Below are 17,715 nucleotides of genomic sequence, written 5' to 3'. Positions count from 1 at the left end.
CCAGTTTCCGGTTCGGCAGCAGCAGTTGGCCATTGGTGGGTGTGGGCACATTTTTTATGCTTCCTGTAACCACCCCGACACTGCCTTTCTCGCTCTTAACGAGGGTCCCGAAAGCTTCCCCGTGGTCTGTGTGGTGTCTTGGCCCCGTCGTTACGTAACGGTTACGTGATTTCCGGTTAGCGACTAATGAAGGAATGGTTTCGCGAGCAGCTGGGTGTCCCGGGCGCATTTGGCACTCACAGCTCCCGTCCTTCCGGTGAAACCCGGAGGGCAATGATATGGCGCGCGCGGACCAGAACATCTTTGTTTGGTTGGGGGGATAAAAAACGATGGTCAATACAGTTTCACTTCGGGCCACACCGAAACAGGGAACAGGGACGAGAAAAAAGAGGCATCCTTCCTGTTCGGTTCGGTTGGTTGCCAGGCGGACATGGAATGCTGTCCCGGTACAGGGTGAAATACTTTCGAACATACTGCCGTGCGCCGCGAAGCGACCGGAACGTGGGATTAAAAGAACGACAACTACTTCTTGCGCGAAGGACTCTCGTCGTAGCGAGACATAAAGAAAAGCGCCAGTTCAAGTGGAAAATGCTTGTCCGGCCGCGGCAGGGCGTGCGTTGAGCGGCCGCTCCGGCAGACGAGCAGTGACGACGTCGACGACACACCACGGATCAACAAGACCCAAGGCGAATGTATGAGCAACAGCAAAGTTTGTGCCATGTGCCGTTGTGCCTTTCTTCCGACCGGTGACTGGACCTCCCAGTTTTTGGGGGCGCCATGCCCGATAATGCATGCACATGACGTGAAACTTCGGGGACGAGCGAAACGAAACAAAAATGGGAAGAAAAACTCGACGGAAAATGTATGCATATTTTTCCGCCATCCGCCGCCGCCGGTGGGAAGTTCCTGGAATGCGCCGTTGGCTCGGGGGGCATCCGAAACATCTTTCGGAGACTTTTGTCCGTGGCGGCGACGACCAGATCGACCGACTTGTGACTTGTGCCGCAGTTGGAATGCAGTTGCTATTTTCTTGCCCGGTCCCTGCTCTACAGGTATGCCAGGGGTTACGACGACGGTGTGGTCGGTCTCAAGGGGCTTATAGTTTTACGAAGACGCGCTGTTTGTGTGAGGATTTGCTGTTTTTGCACAGCGGATGGACGGCGAGAGACGGTGCATAGCATAACTCATCAAAGGTAACTGAAATGGTGGAAATTGAGGACCATTGTGCGGCAGATTGACGCGGCAACTTCCAGGTGACGTCGGCTTTCGTCGGCGAAAAAGTTAATGCTGAGCGCAGACGAAGATGTAGTGAAACGGGTTTAACGAATTGTTCGACAAACATTCTATCAAGCAAAAAATCTGTATCAAATTTTGTGTGAAAAACGAAATTAAGAGCGCGCACGCATTCGAAATGTATAATATCTGATAAGGATTACTTTAAAGGGGACAAAATAGATATCATGAATAAACCAATATGTTTTGAAAAAACACAAATGTCGCGATACTTTTTGAATTCCCCTCGTATGTGTTTCGAGGAGAACGTTTGTAAAGGATAGGAAGAAGGATAAAACATCAGCGCCTAGCGAAGTATGAACAGTTCAGGGTTTACAGAATATTCTTATAACCAGTTCCGTTCTCGCCTATCAAATGTTAGTTAGCTAAACCTTTCGAAACGGGAAAGTATTCAAATTTACAACTAATCCAACGTCTTTTTGAGAAGTTCAATCATCCACATCCTATCTTTGATAAGATGTGGATTCTGTTCTTCTAGGGTCTTCTACAGTTACTCGTTAGCGTTTGAATGTGAAGAAACACACTTACCCACGAACACGGCCGTCGAGTTGTGCGTCGGATCGTAGGGGCACATTGCCTGGCCCGGTTTTTCCGTCTCCACCGTGTAGTTGTTGCCATTGATGGAGTATATCCGGCAGAGCGGCCGGAACGCGTTCGTCCCGCAGCTCATCAGGGCCCCTTGCGATGGGACCGCCAGCACTCGGATGTAGTTTTGACAGACGTCCTAAAATTTAATTTCGCAAGGAAACAAACAGAAACAAAAAACGAGTTTATTATTTGGTCAACGGCGCGCGTGAAAGGTTTTTGGCGGGGGTCGCTGTGGAAAGCATACATAAAGAGGGTCCCACCACCCACGGATCCATAGACCCGCGTTTTGACCGCTGTCTCTGGGAGAGCCGAGATTAGAGTATGGTCGGCTGGATAAGTTGGACACTTTTCAAACCGTGCGCCGCGTGCCGTTTGTATGATTTTAAAAATACAACCAAAATATTATTCTTACGTTTGGGGTGGACAAAAGAAAAGTGAAGATAAAAGCGAACTCCTGTGTGTCGGGAGCAATAAAATGAAATCCGAGGGATTATTTTTCCATTTGAATTTCAAATCCCCCCCGGGGGGTGGCCGCCCAACGGCTATATTGCAATGTGTGTGTTTTCCATTGAAATTAATAATAAACAAAACGTTTGACCGTTCCTCGGTCCGTTTTTTGCTGGTGCACAGTAACCGTAAGTAAATGCGCCGTCTAAGCGCTGGAGTGGCCCTGGTCGTCAGCAAACATTAAATCAGCAAATGCTCGAGAAATCCTAGAAGCTCGCCCGTCGTTGAAGCGACCCCAACAGGGTCCCTCGGCCGGGGAAGAAGACCAGCAATATAGCCTCTAAAAAGTTAATCTAAACAACTCTGCTGCCCGCCGTGAGCTGCTGTGGCACTCCGAGATTGAAAGCTTCCGCTTCCGTTTCGGGACTGCGGAACACCACGGTCCCAACCGAGGAGACACCGGCACCAACAGCGACATCGACGTGCGCACAATTAGTTCTCCACCATTAGACTTCAAAATTGTTATTTCAAAACTCGTCTCCGGCACGGCACGGCGCAGAGGAAATAAATGGTCGCCGGTTGAACTATCTCGCCCCGAAAGGACCTGCCGCAAACGCTCGTTTCATTTCATTGCTCATTTACACAATTAGATGTACCACCACCATTCGCTTGGCTCGGGGGTTGGCTTTTATCGTGTCCATTTTTATTCGGGTTTCGGTGCAGGATACTGCGGGTTTTTAATTTTGTTAAAAGCATCAACAAGCGCTCACGACAGTACTATTAATTTAATCAATGAACCACTTAATATTCGAACAACAGTTGTAAACGGAGGAACAGCTGCAGTGAAAAAAAAATCGGAGCGTGGTAAATCAGGTCCGCAATAGCTCGGACTCGAAACCTTTTTATAATGAACATAAAAAGAATTAAGCAAAGTTTTAATCCGTGCACCGGAGCGAAACGGCCGGCGTCTTTGGGCATAGCGTTTCGCACACAACAAGTATATAAGTAAACAAAAGTACCCAAATTGCCGTCGGTCACACGATTCAACGGGACCGATACGGGACCAACATAGAACCGCGCTGACAGTAGATGAGGGCATTGCGTGTTTTGGCCAAATGTTGACGCGGAAAATCCACACGGAGTTTGTTGCCCTTTCGAACGGAGGAAACGCCCTTTCGGAGATAGTCTGCGCGCCGGCTCGAAGGGGGCCGAGGCGCTGTGTTTCATCACGGCCATTGGGGACCGTGTTACACGATATCAGAAGCCATTTGCATAGCCAAACCCGCTAGCACCATCGCTCCCTGTCGGGCGAGTGTCACACTCGGAGAGCTGAACCTCGACCCAAAGCATCTTGAGTGTCATCTCCTAGAGAAAGCTCATCGCTCGCGGCCGCTGTTCTGTACCGAAAAGTAGCAATAAGGAAGGATAAAAGCCCACTGTATGTTTATGAGCGATTAGTGAAAAATGAAATACCCGATTATGACGCAAACGGTCGGAACAACGGTTGGCAAGATAAGCGAGGCGGGGGGCCAAACAAGGTTCCTGCTTCAGACCAGCGGTTAGATAAGACGGCATTAACCGATGATTGCTAGCCCACACGCCCGGCCTATCGGATGGGACTGCCGCCCAAGGCTTACCTCGTCCTTGCCCTTCACGATGCACATCTTGATGTCGTCGTCGGAGGAGTACCACGAGAGCCGCGTCAGCTCGCCGAGGTCGTAAATGCTGAGATTGTAGACAATGTTTCTGCAACGAGAAAGCAAACAGAGAAGGGCGTTACAAAACTGGCGGTCCACTAGCTAAAAAGACGATCGGAATTTATTTTGCAAACGATGAGAAGAAAAATAAAACTGCTTTTGGTTAGAAGACCTATCAAAAGCGGACGGCGTAGACTAAAGTATTGTTCTGATTGTTCAAACGTTTTATTTAGACCATTCCCGTAAAGTTATGCAGTGCTCGAAAACTGCTCGGATTCGCTCGAAACTGCTCGTAACGTGGTGCAGTTCGCCACAACGTTTATTGTTTCGCTGATTCTAGCGACAGTGGGCAGCAAACAGAATGTCCTGTAAATAACTGTTGGAGTGTAATATAAATAAGACCGCCATCCCGCTCCAGGCTCCGGATCCGGCACTATTTTAATCAACGAACGAAACGTGTTCAAATAAACTTTCTGCCCGGCATAAAAGCACACGCGCGCAAGGAGAGTGCGCTAGCGCTAGTGGTTCGTCTTGCCGCGCGACGTCTTGGCGCCGTCAGATTGTAGGTCCCGATACGGAACAAACCGCCGACGCAGGGACCCCTAGCAGCAGCTCGCTTGCCTGCACATATGCCCCCGCCAGCACGTTTGCAAAACCATTACAATAATGTCACATTCCGTAAGATGGCTGCCACGCGCGCTCTGCCGGACGGAACCAGGACGCCGGTCAAAGGGAACGAGAGGGGCACACCGCACGCAACCCTTCTGCTTCTGGTTCTTCTTGGTCTGCAGCTCATAAGCTGCCAACTTTGTCCTCGGCCGCACGGAACCAGTCCCCACAGACAGCAATTAGGTGTCGTCATAAATTACGTTTATATTCATTACATCAATTTGTAACTGCCATCAGGCTTCATATTCCATTCCGGTGTAACGTCGAAGCACCCACGGGCCACCCGGGCTGGGATGATGATGCTGGCTGGATTGGTGGTGAGGGTCAGTGGGCGCGGGCCAAAAATCCACCACACGCGGCACGGCATCAGGGACTGTCAGCGCGAGTCACGCGTGTGAGACCGTATTCTGGCCGGGGTTGGCTTCAAACTTCAAATTTGTTCCAATGTACCATAAACTCCCATTAGGGTGCCCCGCTACTGGTGTGAATGACACACACACTCCCATGCCCGATGCGGTCCACTGTGTCACACTGTGTCGTTCAATTTCAATTAGCAACCATCAAAAAGCGTTCACCAATCACGGGAAGCCAGCCGAAAGGGTTCGAAGGAATTCAAATGGACCACCATCACCATCCGAATTTTGACCCAAACCACTCGGAACCGTCGCCCACAGTGCGCGCGTCTTGTTCGCGCAAGGAATTTTAACTTTCACAATTAATGTTAATTTACGGGGCCAGCATCTGCGCCACTCAATTCTCGGGCGCTGTTGATCTTTCACCAGCCGAGGCGCAGCCACAAACTGCCGGGGACCCCGACCTGAGGTGTCAACGAAACTGTAAATCAATAACGATCTACCTCCTGCGTACGATATTAATTTTAATGTACTGTTTATTAGCGACGCGCGATGCATGCTTGAACCATATGTGGCCGAGGGAACATCATCGACCGAACCCCGGAACACGCAGCGGTTCCACAGCACTCCAGCCCGACGGTCTATTTATTATTCACACGGCCGGGCCGGTAGCGGCAGGGTTTAATCATTTCCATTGGTACTTAAAACGATGCCAAATGATTGGGCGCAGCCGCAACTTTTGTGGTCTCCGCTCGGGCTCGGCGATGTCACACTTAAAGAGTCCACCAATGGGTTTCGTTGTGTTAAAAGCCGCAAAAGCAAACTGTCATAAAGTGGTTCACACCGACGTAACGGCCAAACGACCACCCCACCCCGGCCGGCCAGTAACGACCGGTAATCATTTTTCATGCGCTACTCGCAGCACGTCACCGTTCGCCTCGGAAGACCAACTAATTTATCACACACTGAATTACGACCACCGACCAACTGAGACGGGTGGGTCCTGGCACATCCTGGAAGGTGTCCTGGTGTGTCTGCTTTCGTTTGATTTTTCTACCTACTACTGGCCGGCTACGCAAAAACTAGGCACTCGGCCATCAACCACGAACCCCCAACGCTGAGAGGACCCACACACTACAGACGCTCACTGTCGGTAAATAATCAATCACTTCAGCTCCGTAATACCTCATGAAGCACCCGGCAAGGGGCTGAGTGAAGAAACTTGCCTTCTGCCTGTCGGTCGGTGCATCGTCGGTCGGAGGCGTCTGCCGTCTGCTCTACAGCCCTAGTTTCGATCCTGCCGTCCGTAGCGCACCGAGCACCGAGTGCTGCCATCGTTGGCAACAAGTTCATCCTTCTGCACGCCCAGATCCCCCGGAGGGTGGAGCTCTGCCCACTTACAACGCCCAGAACCTAGCGCCGCGTACCCCCGCCACGTGTTGTTGCCTCTCGGTGGCGCCGGGCTTACACGGTGATGACGGCGTAACGTGCTGATGACGGGAATGACGGTGTTGAGGATGCACTTGCGGGCCGTGGCCACACAAATATAGTAAGCCCTTCCCCGTCACCGGTAGGATGACGATGATGATGCTGGTCATGAGCGATGGCCATACTTATTTTACGATCAAAAACGTGAAGTGAAGAGCGGCACAAAATGGGTTTGAACTCGTCCCGAAACACGTTGATTTCCGTTTCCGTCGGCCGAGAAAGTCAACCGTCGGGGGGGTGAAATTGTTTTTCAAGTGCAGATTTATTTATTCATTCGTATTTTATATGTGCATTTCTAAACTTTTATTTATGCATCATTTCATAAATCATTGGAAAAATGGAATGAACTAAAGAACGAAAAGCATCCCATAAAGAAGCGACAAATACTGTGGCGAACTAAACCAACTGAAAAACAAAAAGAGGGAAGGGTTACCTCTTCAGAAACGTGCTAATTGAAGACGTAGAAAGGCATGCAAAAAGTAGAAAAATTAAACCACACAACCAAAGCAAAAAGTACAAAACATAGGATGAAGAGATAGAAAGCAAAAAATGTAAAACAGGCTTTGGCACACCCAAAGAAAACTGCATTAATTGATAATTGAAGTTACATGTTTTAGTGGAATGACTTAACCTAGGGTTCGAAGCTATACATCATGCTAATAAGCACATCGACAAGTAACGAACTAATGAGTAGCAGCATAAAACTGAGCAGCAGAAGCGAATAATAGTACGTTGCGCTGCCAGTTCGATGCCATGTGAAGCACATGCACAGCAACTGGGTTAGCAGTGCATCCACCCAAGAAGATGAAGAGCCTACGGCGGCCATCCAAGCGCAAGGAATGCCACCGGCAAGTGCGCTAGTACTGCACATTTTTGAAGAGCATATTGCAAAAGCGATGTTGTGCAATAATTTCCAAGGTACTTCTCCTCTCCCGTGGCTCATCGCTCCACAATCATGCTCCAGATTCGAAACTGGTTCTTGCAAATGTTCTTCGGAACGGAACCACATGTGCCACCCCGCGTGAGCCGGACGAAACAATGCACCAGAAGTGCACCGTGGAAGCATTTTTATGAATCGCCAGGTATGTAGCAAATCATGTCGGTGAACGCTTTGCCGGTGCCTTCTTCCACTGTTCATTGTTTGCAAATGCGCTCCGCCGCTCGATGAATCGCTATCGAATGTTCCGGAACGCGTATTTGTTGTGTGCGGATGAGTATTTAAGTGTAAAAAAAGGCTGCTATAAAAATCGCGGCACCCGATGGAGGCGCCTGGTCATTGACTCATAAAATGTGGTCTCTAATATAAAAATGATGGTTTTTTTAATTTTATATTAATTCTGCAGCATAAAAGAATCAGTTATAAGCAAACTAATGCTTACCATTAAACCGCGCAAATGATTCGACCAAAAACAGGACAACGGCACGTTTGAACTAAACTAATAAAAAGGCACCCGAACCGACCCTGTTTTCCAACTATCTCTGCTACCGTCGCCTGTGGCTGACCGACAACTTCAGCTCCCGGGATCCTTTTAAGGAGAGAAACTTTTAATTATCCGCTGCGCTGCGCTGCGCACCTCTAAGTTGGTCAGGTTTGGTCATACCGCGGGTGTGTCATTTTTACACGCCGCATACACCTTAGCTCGTTTCCTCGTAGCTGACAGTTTGGGGTTTCCAGCGTTCACGGGACACGCGGAAAACCAAGATCCGCCATTTGCGCCGGTGGCCGGTTAATGCGCTTCGTTCGCACCTCGCTGCTCCGGACCGGAACTCGTCCGAAGACTCCACTACCGAGAAGGATAGACTGCCGGTCGCCAGTTTTTCGCCGGGTCGAGAAGTGACCGGCAAGAAAGTTTAGCACGACCTCGACTCGACATCCGCGCGTTGGCGCCGCCCCGGGACGCTCGCGAGTCAGTGGCGGTAATTTATTGCACCGCTCATTTAATTAACATAAGACGAAAGCGTATAAATCACGGGACAATAAATTAGACTTTGCCGGATAAAATTCTTGCGTTGCGGTGTAAAGTTTTCGAGCCCGGCCCTCTTGGGGCGCGCGGTGCGGTGGCGCGTGAAACGAAAGAAATCGGCGAACGAGGACGAGATATTTGGCAGCGGCTCGAAGGCCGCTACGCTCAAGCGATATGCTCTTGACACTGCACGGTACCATTTCGTGTATGACCCTGATGTTGGCTTCTCATTTTGCGAAAGGGGTAACTAAACCTGGTCCCTTTCCTGGGCCACCCGAGTGTCAAGGGTGCCCAGAAGCCAGCCCACCAACGCAGCATCGTGGCGGCCACTGCGCGCTAATGATTCGTCAACCGTTCGGTGGGCTGTTCCGTTTGGATGCACAATCTTTGCGATGCTGCTGCGTGTGTTGCGCCCGCTAATGATGCTCCCGGTAATCGGGTAAAGTTAAGCGCGAGGGAAGAAATTCTAGACCGAATCGGTAATGAGCTGAAACGGTGGAGTGGCTAGCGCGACGCACGTTGCGAGTCATCGATGCTGAAAGCGTCACGTTCAAAGGGCGGTTTGCTCACTTTGTGCCGGTTCATTACAGCCACCATTAAAGGGTAGCACATTTCGGGTGGTAACAAATTAGTAAAAATGTGCCGCAAACTAAATGAAATACTTTTCTAACCTAACAAATACGATTCCGATAGGTATACTGTGATCTTGTGCATGGTATTTTCAATAATTTAATTTTCACTACTTACCAAATAAATAATAAATAAATGGTAAAATGGTAATCTATATATATAAAAGAGTACCGCGTTATTGGTCTTCTCTTTATAACTCAAGAACGGCTGAACCGATTTGGCTGAAAATTGGTGTGGAGGTAGCTTAGATCAAAGGGGGTAACATAGGATACTTTTTATAATCCGATCGCGTCACAATGAAGCCACAATACGCACAATGTGTTTTTTTTTTACATACTGCAACGGGACAAACAGAGCGAGCAACAGAAAACAATTGTTGGCTTCTCTTTCTCACTAATGCAGCGTTCACTAGCTCACTAATGACGTATATAATCGAGATGTTTGGCGCATGTTGCGAGATGTTTTGGAGGGGCAATGATTTTACTGTCCTGAAATTTCCGCCAAACACTGCCAGTAATTCCAAGATCAGCTGACGAAATGAAGTGCTTCTCTTCTTATTGGACAACGACTGTTGCGAGAACAGGCCGAATTTGAATTTAGTACATAGTACAAGTGAACAGGCGTTTACCCGAATGAACAGTCGAAATAGCGCCACAGATAGAATTAGGCAAAAAGCAGAAAAAGGCGAAAAAGAAAGGGATAGAGAAAGAGGCAGAAAGGGACAAAAGGGATCGGCGCGTGCCGGCGCGTTCTTTTAGTTACGAATCGCAACGGGGTAAGACCTTTTTGTCTTTTAGCGCCACGCCACGCTCCACGCTCCAGCCTCGTGCAAAAATTGTGTAATACCGCGTGTAATTGTGTAATTCACGGCAAATAAAGCTGCTCAAAGGAAGGGTGCCTTCCCCCCAACGAAAATTCGTAACAACGACCGTTGAACGGTTTTAGCCTGCACCAACCAGCGACAATGTTAATCTCTGATACTCTTTCTAAACGTTCGTTTTTACGGGCCGGGTTGTTAGTCCCGCGTCAACCCCCCTGGAACGCCGGAATCGGGAATCGAACCCATGGCCAGCTGCGATACAGGGACGAGCGTTACCGACTGCTCCTATCACCGAGGGCCCATTGCCTCTGGGGCGAAACAGAGTTCGCCGGGCCTGCTAGTGGTAAATAAATAATCTAAAAGATCTGTTCTGCCAGCCTTCGGCTATCGCTTGTTACGCAAACGCTGATAGACGTAGGTTTCGAAACAAGTCACCAGAAAAACTTACCAAAAAGAGCCACAAAATCAAAGTAAATTCAATAAAGTACCGCCTGGTGACAGCCGCGAGGTGTTGGAATTGAGAGAGAAGGAGAGTCGAGCTCAACATGTATAGATTAATATTAAATTAAAATCAAATGAATTCGTACATACGCGAATACAGTCACGTATTGCAAAAGTTAGGATAAAAAAGAATCAAAATTTACTGAATTGGGGTCATATTTGCCATGCAAAACATAGTCTAAACGCCGAGTGAAGTCAAGTTTGACGATGAATATCGAACAACAAAACATCGTGAGTCGTATGACACGATCGGGTCACTAACAGGATCGAAGGTTGTCTACCACACTCCTTTAAACTCCTTTTTACAACAAAAAAGACGACAAAGATTGATGACGAATTTGAACCATTCCAAAAAACGTTAGGAGGATCCACTCGAAACTTTAAATTAAACATCTGACCCGGTTGACGTTACAGCCTAGAGAACTGACCTCCCGTAAGTGTCAGACGCGAAGTCAGACGGATTAATTGGTTTGACCAATTTGCTCGTGAAGGGTTTTTCTTTGACCGCGTTACACCTTAACGTTTTCGATCAAGGAATTTGCAAAAGATTCTCTCATTCGCCGCAGCACGGTTCCGCCGTCACAAACCGAGCTAGATGATGCTTTCGTCTTGGGCTCTGACAATCTTAAACACCCCAGACGTTGCTCACGAGCCAGCGATACAAGAAGCAGAAAAAATGGCTCTGCGGTGGCATCCCGTTAATGGGCGGGCGTGCCCTTCCCGGCCAGGCCGGCCTAAACCGAGGAGTTATTAAGGAGTTATTAAATTTATCGCAAAACTTTCGCTACAATCCAATTTTGTGGGCGTCGGTAAGCGAGTGTTCGCCTTCGTTCGCCCGAATTCGATACCACGACCTTGGCGTGGCGTCCGCTGGCGAAGGGCCTCCTTGTACTTGGGCCCTTCGCCGTTCGGTCACGGCTTCGCCTCTGCTTTAATAGAGACATAAACAGCAGAAATTAATTAGTAACCGAACCGCGCGGCGTTCCGGAGAGACCGGGGTGCAGAAGGCGGATTGTTGTTCCTTTTTTTTGGACGAGGATAATTAAAATTTTCAAAGAAGGTTCCCTGCTGCTGCTTAGTCCTTCAAAATTTTACTCCTTTTTGCCCCCAACCATTTGTTGAGGTCAGCGAAGAGGCTGCCCGGCAAGTAAAACGAGCTTTTCTTACCTTTCTCTTTGAAATAAGAAAACGAAAAGAAAACAGGATCGAATTAAGTGGCGGCGGTTTGTGTTATCGAAATGAATATCCTCCTTAGAAATCAATCGTTGGCGGTCGTTGTTGCACAACTTTGGAACCAACAAAAAGGGTTTTAGCACCGTGATAGCGAGAAAGTAATGAGCTTGTTCGGCACGAGGCACTATTTCGTAGCCAGCCTTCTCGGGGGTGGCGCGTTGTAATCCTTTTGAATTCGCAACAACCCACCCTCAGTGGACAATATTTCTGAAGGGTTCCAAGAAGGGATATTAATTGGCGGTTATTAAAAATCCTTGACGAAAGAAGCGCGAAGAACCATACTCAACGACATGCAAATGGAAAACAGGCGAGCTACTCGGCGAGGCCGTCATTCTAGTGCAAGGATCAATATGTCGCGAGCTTGTCACCATTACCGTTCCGTAGCATCGTCATACCTTTTCCAGTAAAAGCATAAACAGACACACACACGTAGCACGTCGACTGAATGATTAATATGGTCCCCGTAAGCAAATTAAGGCCTGATTTCACATGTGTCAAAGCCCTCCCGGGAGCGTGCGTTATTTGATCAATAATTTAGCTGAATTATTTATGTCTGTCTGACTCGGGGCCAGCGCACTGCAGGTACGGCCCGGGACCACCGGACCACGCACAGACGGACCACAGGGACCGCCATCACGAGGGAGCGCGACAGGACATGGGGGGTCGTATTGATTTTCGACAAAACCGAAGAACGCAACGCGTCGCTGTCGGGTGTGTGTTTCGCACGAAAGCACATGCATACTGCACCGTTGATTATGATCGACGAGCCGGCTAACGAACGAGCATGACCTCTCGCACGTGGAACTGTGCCTCCGTCCGGGGTCTGGACGCAGCACGTCCCTTGAACATTCGCGCCAAGCCATTGGAGGGTTCCTCTGATGGGTTCCTTGGGCCATTGAAGTCTCATGATGTACAAGTTCCGACCGAGTGTAGTCGCACAGCGTGGCTCACTCTTGGCAGCACGTAAAGTGGATGGACCATGCCCACAAATCGAACGGGACACCATTTGTAGTGCCTGGACATCACTTTCTTTCTTGAAAACACAAATTAACACCGCTAGAGAACAACGTATCCTGTGGGTTCCCTGCCTTCTTCTAATATGCAAATTGTAAATACCATTGATACACTCTTGTTGTTGATTTTATCATCCGAAAGACTGAGACCAGAATGGCCATAGCGAAAATAAGATTGGTTTCGTACGATCGACGTCGTTTCGATCGATCACCCACCATTATTTTATTTAATCTTATCATGTTCACACCAATGGATAGATAAGATTATTAAGATAGAGATAAGATTATTAGAAGCTTATCGGCTTAGCGGTTCAATAAAATGCATAAAATTCGGCGCGTTCACACCAATTGCAACAGTCAACAGGGCAGTGCACTACGATTAACAGAAACTGTAGTGAACGGAGTGTTTGCTACACTTTGCATAAGTTGGCGAATCGAAGCATATTTCATTTCGGGCATCTTTATCGAGCTTCCGGAAAGGAAAAGTAACCGCGTGACGGGCGTAACCAGCTGACAGGGCTCATCAATCACGCCGAGAGTGCTCGTTTTTCCCGTCCATCCAGCCTCCCACGGCAGTTTCGTCCCGAGGCGGACAACACCAAAAAAACCGGAAGGCATCTTTCGCACCAAGGTAAGGACCAGTGAAACTAGAGCGAAATCTAGGAGTGCAAAAACAACACCTGACCCGTATTCCTCCTGCTCCTGTCTCCTGGTGGCGACCCCCTTAAATCTCTCGGAAGGGTGTAATTTCTGGGGGGGGGGGGGTGCGCTGAAAGAGACGTACAGCTCGTCATTAGTCTTTTGCGGAGGGATGACGAGGCGATGACAGTAAAGATAAAGGGATAGCGAGCATGTCGAAGCGACAAGGACGCGACCCAGGGCATAAAAAAGGAGACGCAAAAACCCGTGCCCTCACCAACGTGCTGCAAGAGGTGGTTATCAAACACAGCAATTCGCTGTTGAGCTCTCAAAGGGTTGATGAATGTTCTCAATGATCTCTCAACTACTTTCCTACTTAAATTGAAATTCTTCCGGCAAATGGGTGGAACGTTAAAATAATTTGTCATCATCGATCATGCTGCCCTGGCCCTGGCGCCCTGGACATCTCGATGGCGACGCTGCTTTTGCGACGAAGTTTTCTCAATACTCTGCAGCAGTTCGAATTGTTAAAAAGTGCAAAGCGGGGAAAATTAAGGAGAACCAGTGACGACTGAATCGAGTGTGTAGAATCTTTGATCACAGACTTATTCAGTAATCTATCTTAAAATGGTAAAACCAAGTGCTTTCTGGAATGGAACTACTGTATGGAACAATCTGAATCGGATCAGACAACAGATCGGTTATACCCGATCTCTGAGATATCTTTAGAGATAGCGAAGTTCGCTATCGTGAACCTGAAACACGGAGTAATTTACAAATGTATGGGAGATAAATGTTATCACCGAAATGGTCGAAAGTAGAGTGGGCTATGAGTGTGGGTCTTAAGCACGGTCTCTTAAGCTTCGAACTTACCAAGCTTCGTACTTATTTAAGCTATAAGCTTTATCAGACAAGTCAACAGAATCATGCGATCAATTTCATTCTGGGTTCAATTGCGTCTACTTTAACGCCTGTGAGCCAGATTACCGAGTGGGAAGGTACATCTAAGCTGCACCTAAGCAGAGTGCCAAACCTAGCATGTCGGCAGAGCCAAACATGGTCCACTACCGTTGCGTTTTTTAGTTGCCTCTCGCCGTTTCTGAAACATTCAAAGTCACTCGCGGCGAAATGGTGTCTCAGTATTTCGGGGTTTTTCGACCACTCGTGTGTTACGCACATTTCCAAATATTTTTTAAAAATAATAATGCATGACTGTAAACTAATTTATAACGCCTCAAGCAACCCCGAAAGCATCCCCTTGCTAACGAATTGTGCGAGATTTATTATCCACGTTGAACGAAGGCCAAAAAACGCTGCAGTTCTCGTGGAAAGCGCAACGCAGAAAAATGGGACGACACCCATTTTTTCCATGCACTGTTCTTTCTCGAAAGCCAATCGGGTATGCAAACATTGTTGCACCCGGCACCAGAGCAAATTGCATTATTATGCTTCTGCCGGAGCTTCTGCCGAAGCCCACACGTGCCAATCAGCGTCAGATGGCGGGGCGCTGAAGAAAACTGCTTTGGTTCTGATTGATCCAATCACGATCAGGGTGCGAAGGGTTCCCTTCGCAGCGCAGCAATCATACATCCGGATGTCTGCTCTGGATCTCCCGTAAAAAGGCGTGCCGCGTTTATACCGCCCGTACGTCCGGTGTGCCAGAGATGTGTCACCTTCTCCGAATATAATTGCACATAGAAATGCACAATGGTTTGCATATGCGCCTTATGCTAGGTGATCCCACCACGATCATGAAAGATGACGACCTAAGAAAAACAACATGAGCCACGGGTGTCAAGAAATATGTGACTTTTTAAATAAACTATGATCCGCAGCCATTGGGTGCCAACCGGTTGCCCGCTCTATGAAGAAGCGAGTACGAGTAGGAGCACGAAGCGGTAATGTCCGTTTTAAGCTTCACATCTAACGACACTGCGGCCACCAAAATCTGATCCGGTGAACGAAGCGGTCTTCCTTGGGAAACGGAAGATTGGTGCACATTGTCGGTGCGGACGCCGGTGAAAGTGATATATTGCTGTTCGGCAACTTACCTCGCGCCCACAAGCAGACTGTTGGAGTTCGGATCGCGCAGCACCAGCTTGAAGTAGTCGCTCGTTGATTCATTCCCCTGGAACCTCAGGTACTCCTTGTCGGCTGCCGTGGATAGAACGATAGGAAAGGACATAAATTAGCGCTAGACTCCGTCGATGATTAGCGTGCATAAGCAACGACCTACGAGAGATCGTTTGTCATAGTCATCGAAATCGATACAGTGAAAAAAGGTGTAACGATGTTGCTCTAAACCTTTGGTGATACACAGTATGCTAAATAGCTAAAGCAACTTAGCAGCTAGTGCAGATGTACTAAATTGCACTCCCATTAATTCTCATCGTTGTATTGAACCATATAGAAAGTTATGTAACGCCAAGGTACAACAATGTGGTGTCCACTTAGATTTCATTGAGCTGATACTAGAGCTACAGGGAGGCTAATAATGGAACGCGACGCACAATTTGATGCCGAATCCTTGCCATTCATTTTTTGGAATAGACAAAAATCGAAGATGAGTCAAAACACGGCTAAGCAAAACAGCTGTCAAAAATTCTAATACAAAGCTATCAGAACTTTTTGAACACACCTCGTATGTGCAAATAATGTATGTACAATGCATAAATAATTTGAAAAAACTCATTTTAAAAGCCCCCAAAACAGTCTTGTGTAAGCATCAGAGCTCAGCGCAGTGGATTCTTACAGTTTAAAACAAAGTTAAAAGTGCGTATTTAAATGGCCCAACGATGAAGCCAATGGTGAAATCAAGGATTGATCGATTACTGCATGGTTATCACAATTTTTCAGCCTATGTGACCTAATCGTCATGGGACTAGTGCCTTATCGGGCAGCTCATGTGACTGTCGTCGATCGTGTGAGATAAGATAAAAGTTTCGATAAAAAGTAATAATGTTTGTGAATACTTGTATCAGAAGAGATGAATTATAATTAAAAATTGAAAATCCTTATTTACTTATGAAAACTCTAGTTGCCGACAGCCAGATACCACAGGCCATAATGAAGGGCTTGGCCACGCACCGCCGGCAAACGATTCGAGAATAACTGCTACAAAATGCTACGGCGTACTTTTGCCCAACTGTGACGTTTCATCCAATAGTTCGGCATTCCACGTCACGCGTTAGTCGTCTAAGGATGTTGACCACAAGAAGAAACAAAAACGCAACTCAAGGCCGTTGGGAGAAAGCTTCCCCTTTTCTGCACAACATCGACTGCCACGCCGCATGACTCACCACATTCGTTGACCCCAATACTGCCAACTCGCGACAGACCACTTTTGGGCGAACGTCTTCGGGTTCTAAGTCATATCTACAGCTGGGACTCACGCACACACCTGTTCCGAGCGTTGGGGGCTCAACCGGTGGTCAGGTGCGCAAAGCCAGTATTGGTGTGCGTCGTGCGATCTTGCGTAAAGGCTTGGAAGCGATACAGTGCGCTGCGTAAAAGCATGAGTAAGGATTGGTTCATGTCACGGATTGAAAAACGCCATCCACACAAAGAATCGAGACGATTTGTCCGATTGCACACTTTTATTTTGTGATAACAGTACGCTCACGTAACCTGTTACATTCAAACCGCCCATTCGCCATTATATCACATCTATGAATAGCTCAAAACCACTCGCATCGAATGGAGTGCGAATTATTATCAGCGCACCTGATACCACTGTCAGTAGGGAAAAAAACATGAGCACACCTCCAGAATTGATACCGCGAGTGTGTGTTGGTTTAGCCATAGCCGATATTAACCGAGGCGGGTTGCCGCGGGTGAATCATTTACATCTGGACCGGGCAACCCGAACAAGCCTTTCAACGCGCGTCGCGGAGTAACATGGACGATGAGGTAAGTGAGCTCAGCGTGCCGCGTCGCCGCGGAAACGTGTTCAATCCTGTCTGCAGTCCACCGTTGCGTGGCGCGTCGTGGCTCGGCGTGACGCACTTATGGCGTGGCCCGCGGTCAATGATCGATTGTGAAAAGTGTGTAAGTTTATAGATGTTTCGGTATGATCAGTGCAACAGATGATTTCAAAATGCGAACCGTAAAAGTGTGTATTTGCGTTGTCAAGCGACGAACCCAGTGACTTTTGAGCCCATCATGGGCTTATCAAAAAGCTGATGCAACACATGTTTCTATTGCGTTCTCTTTGCAGAAGGCTCGTTTAGTTTCCAAACACAACTCTTTGCCAAGGACGGCCTTAGAACGGTGCTGCGAAGACGGTGTCGGGCCTCCGGATATAGGCTACAATTCGAGTGCTGGGTAGCGATTGCCACTTCTACCCATCCAAAGATCACCCCCGACCCCCGCCATCACCGA

At 48.1% G+C, this 17,715-nt stretch overlaps 1 protein-coding gene across 1 annotated transcript in view; it reads right to left on the bottom strand.

Annotated features, from left to right (window-relative positions):
• Window positions 1–17,715, bottom strand: part of LOC128274683 (semaphorin-1A) — a 102,011-nt gene that overhangs the window by 19,276 nt on the left and 65,020 nt on the right. The window contains exons 2-4 of the mRNA XM_053012953.1: window positions 15,387–15,489; window positions 3,966–4,074; window positions 1,822–2,017 (exon numbers count right to left, since the gene is read on the bottom strand). Coding sequence (XP_052868913.1) covers window positions 1,822–2,017; window positions 3,966–4,074; window positions 15,387–15,489 — 408 coding nt within the window. The remainder of the gene's footprint in view (window positions 1–1,821; window positions 2,018–3,965; window positions 4,075–15,386; window positions 15,490–17,715) is intronic.

This window comes from Anopheles cruzii, chromosome 3, assembly GCF_943734635.1.
Source record: "Anopheles cruzii chromosome 3, idAnoCruzAS_RS32_06, whole genome shotgun sequence".
Taxonomy (NCBI): domain Eukaryota; kingdom Metazoa; phylum Arthropoda; class Insecta; order Diptera; family Culicidae; genus Anopheles; species Anopheles cruzii.
The sequence above is the reverse complement of the archived record's forward strand: the minus strand, read 5'-3'. Positions and strand labels throughout refer to the sequence as shown.